General features: G+C 63.2%; 2 protein-coding genes across 2 annotated transcripts; one reads left to right on the top strand and one right to left on the bottom strand.

The window, feature by feature from the left end:
• Nucleotides 1-1,540: 1,540 nt before the first annotated feature.
• ENH_00046330 (hypothetical protein, conserved) lies at nucleotides 1,541-2,710 on the top strand (the record flags this gene model as incomplete). Its single annotated transcript, XM_013581007.1, has 1 exon — nucleotides 1,541-2,710. The coding sequence occupies one exon, from the start codon at nucleotides 1,541-1,543 to the stop codon at nucleotides 2,708-2,710; it is 1,170 nt and encodes a 389-aa protein (XP_013436461.1).
• Nucleotides 2,711-4,886: 2,176 nt separating this feature from the next.
• Nucleotides 4,887-8,951, bottom strand: ENH_00046320 (hypothetical protein, conserved; the record flags this gene model as incomplete). Its single annotated transcript, XM_013581006.1, has 1 exon — nucleotides 4,887-8,951. One exon carries the CDS (start codon nucleotides 8,949-8,951, stop codon nucleotides 4,887-4,889), a length of 4,065 nt encoding a protein of 1,354 aa, XP_013436460.1.
• Nucleotides 8,952-9,779: the final 828 nt, after the last annotated feature.

Below are 9,779 nucleotides of genomic sequence, written 5' to 3'. Positions count from 1 at the left end.
GGGGGTTGCTGGGCCTTCTTTCGAGTCTCAGCAGCAGAGCTCTTGACTGCACATTTAGGGCACAATGAGGCAACAGAGGCAGCGACCCAGAGGGGGCCCCTCGCTGGGGAGGGCCTCAGGGGCCCCCAGGGGCCCCGGGGGGCCCCCCGGAGCTCCCGTGGCCCCTGCGGCGCCGCTGCCCGCCCAAAGTGTGGCCCCTCTCTTGCTGCAGGGGGCCCCTGAGGAGGGCCCCCCGGTGGGGGCCCCCCCGATCTTGCCTGAAGTCTGGCGGGGGGGAGGCAGGGCTGTCTAGGGGCCCCTGGAGGCCCCATCTGGAAACTTCTTTTGAAGCCAAGGGCCCCGAGCTGCAGCAGCAAAGCCCGCGGGGCTCTGTCGTTATTTGCTGCAGAGGTTTCTGGGTGAGTTGCTGCGTTTGGGCGGGGAGGCGGGAGCGCTGGGGTGTACAGACACCCCAACTCGATCCCCCTCACGCAGCAGAGCCACTAAGCCGCTGCTTGTGCCCAGGGCTTGAAAATTGGGAAGCAGCAGCAGCAGAAGCAAAAGCAGCAGCAGCAGCAGCAGCAGCAGCAGGGAGGTCGGGGGCAGCAGCGGCACGAGGTGCAGGGGAGACTAAAGATGAAGGCGCTGGCTCTTGTTTGCGAGCAAACAAAACGGGAAACACATTGTAAACTAATTTTGGGGCTGAGGGTTTAGGGTTTAGGGTTAGGGTTTAGGGTTTACGGCTCAGGGCTCAGGGGTTACCGGGAGCAGCAGCAGCTCGTGTGCTGGCAGATCGATCCCTACTCAGGCTCAGTTACGGAGGCACATCCTGTGGTTCTTCTGTTATTAAGAGCTGAATTAACCTAAACCCTAAACCCTAAACCCTAAACCCTTCCCGAAGCTGAAGGTAGGGAGGATCGCCATTTCGCTGCGGCTTTTGAGCGGCGATTTGCTTTCCGCGCGCAGCGGACCAGCAAACCCTAAACCCCCGGAGCCAAACCCTAAACCCTAAGTTGCAGCGCTTGAAAGCGGCGAGCGGGCCTTTTTTGACTTAAAACCCTAAACCCTAAACCCTAGCTTTTGTGCCCGCCGCGGCTGTGCGCTGCAGGATTCTGGAGCTGAGCTGGCGCGCTTGGTGGAGAGGGCTCGTTCGTCTTACTTGCAAAACCCAAACCCTAAACCCTAAACCCTCGCGGGCCGAGACCCTCAGGACTGCAGCAAAGCAGTGCGCTGCAGCATCTTCTCTTTGTCTTCTCGAGGGAGCTGCTTCGACTCGCTGGGTAAGGGCGACTGGCGCTGCATCTTCAGCAGCAGCAGCAGCAGCAGCTGCTGCTGCTGCCGCAGCAGCAGCAGCAGCGTTGCCCGCAGCAAAAGCGGCGGCTGCGGGTCTCCCTGCCCGTGGCTTCTGCAGGGTTTGCTGCGCGTCGCTCGCTTGCTGCGGCTTGTTCGCAGCGAGCCGTTCTTGCTGCAGCAGCAGCAGCAGCAGGGCTGCTGCAGCTGGACGGTGAAGAAGATCGCGGGCGGCCAGTGGCGCAACGGGAACCGGCTGCTGGCAGCAGCAATGGGCCGCGGCCACACCGAAATAAAGGGCCTTTTGGCCTTAATGCCAGCAGCAGCACAAGAGCAATATAAGCAAGTGGCCGAGAGATATGCAGACATAGTGGAGGCCAAGGCCAAGGCCCCTTCTGCTGCTGCTGCTGCTTCTCTGGAGGAGCACATGGGCCATTTGCTGCTGCAGCAGCAGGGCCCCTCCGGCCGCCAAGTCGGCGAGCAGCTGCTGCAGACTGCTGCTGCACTAACTGTCTCCTTAGCAGCACAAGAAGCTCATCTCCGAGATGTTGTTGCTGCTCTCGAGGCGAAGCAGCTGCTGTGCGACAGTTTGCTGCAGCGGCTGCAGGCGGCGCTGGAGGTGGCGCTGGCGCGCCGCGCTGCTGCGCTGCAGCAGCAGCAGCAGCAGCAGCAGCAGCAGCTCGCAGCAGCAGCAGCGGGCCTCCGCGCTGCAGTCCAGGCCGGCGCGCAGCAACTCAAGCAGCAAGTCGAAGCAGAAATCGCCAGAGTCACCAGCATGCAAGTCCCCGTGGAGATGGCGCAGCAGCAGCTGCAGCAGCTGCAGCAGCAAGCTGCCAGCTGGGCTGCTGCAGTGGGCCAGTCCACCTTCGCCCTCGACGCGCTGCTCGAAGCAGCAGCAAAACTTGCTGCTGCTGCTGCTGCTCTCCCCGAAAACCACAGGTTTGATGCAGCGCCGCTGCAGCAAGCAGTGCAGCAAGCCCAAGACACGAAGAAAGCTGTGCGGCAGCAAAAGGCCCAAGTGCAGCAGCTGCTGCGCATTTTGGGCTCCCACTTGGCCTTCGAGCAGCAGCGGCAGCAGCAGCTCTTCCAGCAGCAGCAGCAGCACTTCCCGCCCTTCGGCCCTGCAGCAGCAGCAGCAGCAGCAGCAGCGCCGCCAGCTCCAGGCGACCTCTACTCCGCCTACGCCCTCCCCACGCAGCACCCGCAGCAGCAGCAGCAGCAGCAGCAGCAGCAAACGGCCCTCCAGCCGCAGCTGCTGCCGGCCGCGGGGCCTCACATCGCCTTCCCCGGCCTTCCGGGGGCCCCCCAGGGGGCCCCCCTCGGGGCCCCCCTGGGGGCCCCCCAGGGGGGCCCCCAGCTCCCCCTAGGGGCCCCCCACATACCCACAGCCCCCCAGATGCCCCCCCCACAGGGCCCCCATCCCACTGCGGGGGCCCCCTGACTGCCCCCTCGAACTGCTCTTCAAAAAGGGTACGAAATGGGGACCCCCGAGGGGCCCTGGGGCCCCCGGGGGCCCCCAGCGCCACCTAAAGACCCCCGGGGGCCCCCGGGGAGCCCCCAGGGGTCTCTAGGGGCCCCCGGGGGGCCCCCCAGGGGGACGTAGGGGCCCCGGGGGGACCCCTGGGGGGCACCCCAGGGGTCTTTAGGGGCCCCCGGGGGGCCCCCTGGGGCCTCTAGGTGCCTCAGGGGCCCCCGGGGGCCCCCCTGGGGCCTCTAGATACCTCAGAGGCCCCCCGGGGGCCCCCTGGGGCCTCTAGGTACCTTAGGGGCCCCCCGGGGGGCCCCGCCTAAGCTGGAGGTTGGTTGAGATTGTGTAGTTAGGCTTTGTTGTGGATCCTTTGTCGAATGCAGCTTTAGTTGCTGCTGCCGATTGCGTGCTGCACTGCAGCAGCAGCAGCAGCAACAGCAACAGCGTCGTCGTCACGAGCAGCAGCAGCAGCAGCAGCAGCAGCAAAGGGCAGGGCTGGGGTCCTTTTCTCTCCCCTTTTCAGTTCTTTATTTTCTTATTTTGCTGCCCCGTTTGGGTGCCTCCTTTTTCTGTCTCCTTTGATCCCTTGGCCCTCTTTCCTGCCCTCCACGGTCGCTGCTGCTGCTGCTGCTGCTGCTGCTGCTGCTGCTGCTGCTGCTAACGGCGCGTCAGTGCTGGCTGCTGCAGCAGCGCAGCAAACCGTCAGTTATTGGGCCGCCCGCGAACGCGCCATATTTCAAGGCTTGGGAGGGCCGATGTGCTCATGAGGGTTTACGAGGGTTTACGAGGGTTTACGAGGGTTTGCGAGGGTTTACGAGGGTTTGCGAGGGTTTGCGAGGGTTTAGAGGGTTTACGAGGGTTTACGAGGGTTTGCACTTGCGAGGGTTTGCAAGACTACGACGGTTTGCAAGTGTTTACGAAGATTCTGGAGAATTCATCAGGGTTTACATTTCGAGGGTTTAGGGTTTACGAGGGTTCAGGTCCACTAGGGTTTAGAGCTACTAGGGTTTGCTAGGCTTATGCTTGTGAGGGTTTAGGAGGCCTTAGGGCCAGAAGGGTTTAGGAGGGTTTGAGAGGGTTTAGAGCTGCGAGGGTTTAGGAGGGTCTAGGGTTTCAAGGGTTTAGGAGGGTTTGAGAGGGTTTAGAGCTGCAAGGGTTTAGGAGGGTTTAGGGAGGTTTAGCTTTACAAGGGTTTACGAGGGTTTAGGGGGCTGACGAGGGTTTGGCTTTGCTGCGGTTTCTTAGAACTAAACCCTAAACCCTAAACGAAACTTATCTACGGGGCTTATTCTGTTAAAACCGCCGAAGCATGTGCCACCCGAGGGTTTAGGGTTTGCAGGGTTTGAGGGTTAGGGTTTAGGGTTTAGGGATTGCGGGCGTTTAGGCAAAGCTTACGAGGGTTTTTCGTGCTAGGGTTTGTTGTTAATATTTAGAAGGGTTTATTAGGGTTTCGTCGGGCCTTCTGAGGTCTAGAGGGTCTAGGGTTTAGGGTTTTCTAGGGTTTATGCTTTTCTGTTAGGGCTCCTAGGGTTTAGGGTTTGGACGTTTTAGGGTTTCGGCATTTCTGTTCCCTAGGATGCAGGGCATAGCCTTTCTAGGGTTTATTTAGACCGGCTGGTTCGGGCTTGAGGGTTTAGGGTTTGGGGTTTTCTAGGGTTTAGGCTGGCCTGCCAGGGTTGTTGTTAGGGTTTAGGGTTTAGGGTTTAGGGTTTGTGGAGAAACAGCCCCGATTAAAAAATAAGTAAGCCTCTGGCTACGGACGTTCGCCACCCAAAACAAACCCAGAGTCGCTGAGTACTGTCTGGAGCTGGGCAGAGCTGGAGCAGCAGCAGCAGCAGCTGCAGCAGCAGCAACTGCAGCAGCCGTTGCAGCAGCACTGCAGCAGCAGGGGCTGCTGCTGCTGCAGTGAGCGGTGTTGTTGCACATCTACAGGGTACGGAAGCAAAGAAGCTGGCCTGTCTGTACAGAGCCCAGGCCCTTTAAATCTGGACACGGGGCCTGGGTAATCTGCTGCTGCTGCTGCTGCTGCTGCTGCTGCAGCAGCAGCAGCAGCAGCAAAGTTGCTGCTGCTGCAGCAGCAGCAGCAGCAGCAAAGTTGCTGCTGCTGCAGCAGCAGCAGCAGCAGCAGCAAAGTTGCTGCTGCAGCAACTCAGTCACTTTCAAGCCGGCTAAGAACTCTCGCGATTGCAGCCGACAGCGTGGCATAGGCCTCTCTGGGGGGCCCCAGCTGGGGTGTATAGACAGGCAGGGGGTCCAGCAGCTGCAGCAGCAGCGAGCGCAGCGCAGCAAACTCTGCTGCTGCTGCTGCTCCCAGCAAGTCTGGGGGTGGGAGGAACTGTGCGGGAGTGAGTGCTGGCAGCAGCTCGAGGCGTTCCCAGATGGAGAGCGCAGCAATGCCTCCGGGGCGTGCTGCTGCTGCTGCTGTTGCTGCTGCTGATGCTGCGACGTTCGCAGCTACTGCAGCAGCAGCATTCGGAGCAGCTGCGTCGTAAGGAGCTGCCAAGTAGGCGTCTTCTGCGGGGCGGCCGGTGGACCTGCGTTTGCTGCTGCAGCCCACGACGAAGCGGCGGTCGGCTTGCTGCAGCTGCAGCAGCAACTGCTGCTGCTGCTGCTGCTGCTGCTGCTGCTGGTGGGTTCCCCCGGGGCTGCAGTGGGGCTGCAGCGCGTCCGGGCGCGGCAGGCAGCAGCGGGGGGCGCCGGTTGCTGCAGCAGTTGCCTGGGCGGTGGCAGCAGCAGTAGCTGCAGCAGTGGCAGCAGCAGTAGCAGCAGCGGTGGCAGCAGCAGTGGCTGCTGCCGCCTGCTGCTGCTGCTGCAGGCGGGAGTCGGCGTTGCCGCTGGCGGCGGGCGCGGCGGCGGCAGCAGCAGCAGCAGCAGCAGCAGCAGCAGCGTCGGCGGCGGCCTCGGCAGCCGCAGCAGCAGCAGCAGCAGCAGCAGCAGCAGCAGGGTGCGCCACGGCGTTGCTCTGCAGCCGCGTGAGCGCGGAGAAACACAGGCAGCTAATGATCTGCGACTTTTCGCAAAACAACTTGTTCACGTCAGTGGGCAGCAGCAGCTGCTGCAGCAGCAACGGGTGCTGCTGCAGGAAGATGTTATGCAGGCTTCTTGCGTCCAAGACATCACACAGCACGAAGGCCAGCAGCTGCAGCAGCGGGTGGCTGCTGCTGAGTCTCACTCCGTACTTGCAGTGGTCTTTGAGGGGGACATCTTTGGGGAGTTTGTGTTGCGGGTAGAGGAAAAGGTCTTCTTTCGGGGGGTAGCTGAGTGCCGCTGCTGCTGCTGCTGCTGCTGCTGCTGCTGCTGCTGCTGCAGCAGCAGCAGCAGCCGGCGGCCCCGCCTCCGCCGACGCGGGCGCCCTGCTGCTGCTGGGCGTGGAGTTCGCCGCAGTGGTGCAGCACGGCGAAACCGCCCCCCCCGCCGCCTTCAGCAGCAGCCCCCCTTGCTGCTGCTGCTGCTGCTGCTGCTGCTGCTGCTGCTGCTGCTGCTGGCAGTAGTGCAGGAAGTTGGCGGGGTCCCGCAGCCGCCGCAGCAGCGCAGCATGTGCTGCGCCCTCCCGCAAACCCGCCCGCAGAAACTGAGAGAGTTTGCGGCTCTTCGCCAAGACAGCCAAAATATAAGCAGCAAGCAGCGAAGGCAAGTGGGGGCAGGAGTAGACTACGCGGCGGCCGCAGCCCCAGTGCAGCAGCAGCGGGTCAGCAGCAGCAGCAGCAGCAGCAGCAGCAGCAGCAGCAGAGAACGGCGGCGCCAGCGAGCAGTCCAGGTCGATGGCCACCACGCGCACCCGCGCCCGCGGGTGCAGGAACGCCAGCTGCGCCAGCTCCACCGCGCTCTGCTGCTGCCTGCTGCTGCTGCTGCTGCTGCTGCTGCTGCTGCTGCTGCGCTGCTGCTGCTGCTGCTGCTGCTGCTGCTCGGGCGGCAGCTGGACCGAGACGAGGACGTTCTTGGGGTTGAAGTCGAAGGCAAAGAGGTTTGCTTCTGCTGCTACGAAGCCAAAAGCTTTGGTGACTTCGCAGCAAAGGTGCAGCAGCCGCTGCGCTGCTAAGGACTTTTGCTGCTTCCGCAAAGTCCCCAAAGGATCTATGCTGCGGTGGAAGTGCCACGCGAGGACAGTGAGTTGGCAGGCGTCGGGGACGTGTTCCATCACGTACCCGCAGACTTTGCTGCGCCGCGCCTGCTGCTGCTGCTGCTGCTGCTGCTGCTGCTGCTGCTGCTGCTGCTGCTGCGGGAAGGAGTACCAGTCGCCCTCCAGGTAGCAGAGCGGGCGGCAGAAGTAGCGCTCGTTGTTGCTGTTGCTGCTGCTGAGCGGCGCGGCGCCGCGGGCGCCGCCCGCGGGCGGCGTCTGCTGCTGCTGCTGCTGCGGCGCCGCCGCTGCTGCTGCTGCTGCTTGCTGCTGCTGCCTGCGGCGCAGCTGCTGCTGCGCATGCAGGCACTCCAGCCGCACCAAGTTCTCCCAACCCTGCCGCAAATACATGCATGCAGCAGCATCCGACTGCAGCGCGAGCTTCAAAGCACAAGGAGTCCCCCCCAAGTCCACCAGAAAGACATGGCCCATGGCCCCGCTGCCCAGCGGCTGCTGCAGCAGCAAAGTCGAAGTGTCTCCCCAGCTGCTGCGCCGCGGGTTTTGCCACCGGCAGGAGGAGAAGCAGTCCTTCTCTCCTTGCGGCGAGTACGGCAGCAGCTGGTGCACCACCACGTACGGGCTTTGCTGCTGCTGCGCAGCAGCAGCAGCAGCAGCAGCAGCAGCAGCAGCGGCAGCGGGGGCCTGCTGCGCAGCAGCAGCAGCAGCAGCAGCAGCAGGCGCAGGCAGCGCGGGCGCGCAGCCCGCTGCAGCGCCGCCGCTCACGCCGCTCGGAGCGGAGGCCCCGCGCCACAGGCGGGACCCTATGTGCTGCTGCTGCTGCTGCTGCTGCTGCTGCTGCTGCTGCTGCTGCTGTTGCTTCGCGTGCTGCGCAGCAGCCTGCTGCGCAGCAGCCTGCTGCTGCGCTGCTGCTGCTGCTGCCGCCACATCCGGCCGGCTCGGAGGCGAAGAGACCCTCGAAGGACGCCCACTTGACTGACGGCAGCCCATGCGGTCCTGCTGCTCTGCAGCAGCTGCTGCTGCTGCTGCTGCTGCTGCTGCGGCTAGTGCTGCTGCTGCCCCTGCTGCTGGGGACGCTGGCGCGAGTGCACGCGGGCGCGCAGCCGAAGCGTAAGCTTCCAGCTGCTGCTGCTGCTGCTGATGCTGCTGATGCTGCTGCTGCAGCTGCTGCTGCTGAGCCACACTGATGTGCTCGCAGCTATTCTGACGCTTGTGCTGCAGCCGCTGCTGCTGCTGCTGCTGCTGCTGCTGCTGCTGGAGCGATCGGGGAGTGCCGTCAATGGCGCAGGGGGAAAAGAGACTCTCGGAATCAATTCCCAACTTCTGGTGCTGCAGCAGCAGCGGGGACCGCTCGACAGCTGCGCGGTGCAGCAGGTGCTGCTGCAGCTGCTGCAGCTGCTGCAGCTGCGGGTGGTGCGTCACGCTCCTCCGGAACTGCTGCTGCTGCTGCTGCTGCAGCAGCTGGAGCTGCTGACAAATCCGGAGGGTCCGAAGACTCGTGTTCTTCCCGTCCGCGTCAAGCTCGGGAGCTGCTGCTGCATGCAGAAGCAGCTGCTGCTGCTGCTGCTGCTGCTGCTGGCTGGGAGGAGACGATCCCACAGACTCTGCTAGGGGAGTAAAGGCCCCCTCCAGGTCTTCTGCTGCAGGGTGCTGCTGCGTGCTGCTGTAGTGCGTTGTTGCTGTTGGGGGGGACAGAGTTTCTGCTGCTGCTGCACCTGCTGCTGCTGCTGCTGCTGCTGCTGCGGGGTCACCGACTGCTGCTGCAGCAGCGCCTGTGCAGAAAAGGCCGTACCTGGCGTTTGCTGCTTCCAAGCCACTTAAGCGGTTGAGGCAGTAACGCTGCTGCTGCTGCTGCTGCTGCTGCTGCTGCTGCAGCTGAAGGACAGGCCCGCTCTGCAGGGGCTGCGGAAGCAAAATGCTGACCTGCTGCTGCTGCTGCTGCTGCTGCTCCTGGAGTTGTTGGAGCTGCAGCTGCTGCCAGTGCTGCTGGTGGTGCTGAAGCTGCTGCTGCTGCTGCTGCTGCTCCTGCTGGCGCAGCTGGGCAGCCTGGCGGTCCTCGGGGCCTGGGTGAGCTGCTTCGTACGCTTCCTGCTGCTGCTGCTGCTGCTGCTGCTGACTCTTGAGCAGCTGCTGCTGCATCGTGACAGCCACAGTGTTGCTATAAGGGGCTATTATTCGGTCTGGGGGGGTGAGCAGCAAACAGCAGTTTTGCTGCTGCCATGGGCTTCAGCCTGGTGGCTTGGGCCGGGGAGGCGGCTGGGAATTGGGGTGTACGTACACCTGCGGCCCGGGGTGCTGCTGCGCTGCTGCGCTGCTGCGCTGCTGCGCTGCTGCGCTGCTGCGCTGCTGCTGCTGCGGAGCCTCAGCGGCTTGCAGGCGCGAGGGCCGACAGCCTCTGGTGGGCTGCGGCGCAGGGTTTAGGGGCCAGGGTTTAGGGTTTAGGGTTTAGGGTTTGGGGTTTGGGGAGGGTCTGCGGCCCGGCCAGAGGTGCACACCTGCGCGCGCCCGGAGCTGCTCACTGACACGGGAGGAGAGCGCAGAAAGCTGCATGCAGGAGGGACTCCGGGCGGGCTAGACGGGGCGATAGTAGCCAAAAAGAAGGAAAAAGTCAAAAGAAAAAGACAAATGACAAAACTAAATCGAAGAAGCCGCGGAAACCCGCAGTTGGCGCTGCGCCGTTTCAGGTGTACAGACAGCTCAGGTGGCAGCACGCAGCGCCCGCTGCTGCGAGGGGTTGTTTGCTTGCCGCGAGCCGCCGGGCCAAAATAGCTTTATTTCTTAGTTTTTTTTCGCCAAATTCGCATTTTAATTGCGAAATAAATCCTTTACAGACCCTATTTCATCCCGAAACTCCCGAAAACGCCCTCCTCCGGACCAGCACCCCAGGTCACCCCTGTGGTCCAGTGGTGTGCCTGCAGTGTCCGTGCACGCCGGCCCGCAGCAGCTCTTCCGAAGCAAAAAGACAGA

Source organism: Eimeria necatrix, genomic scaffold, assembly GCF_000499385.1.
Source record: "Eimeria necatrix Houghton genomic scaffold, Enh_scaff353, whole genome shotgun sequence".
Classification (NCBI taxonomy): Eukaryota; Apicomplexa; class Conoidasida; order Eucoccidiorida; family Eimeriidae; genus Eimeria; species Eimeria necatrix.
The sequence above is the reverse complement of the archived record's forward strand: the minus strand, read 5'-3'. Positions and strand labels throughout refer to the sequence as shown.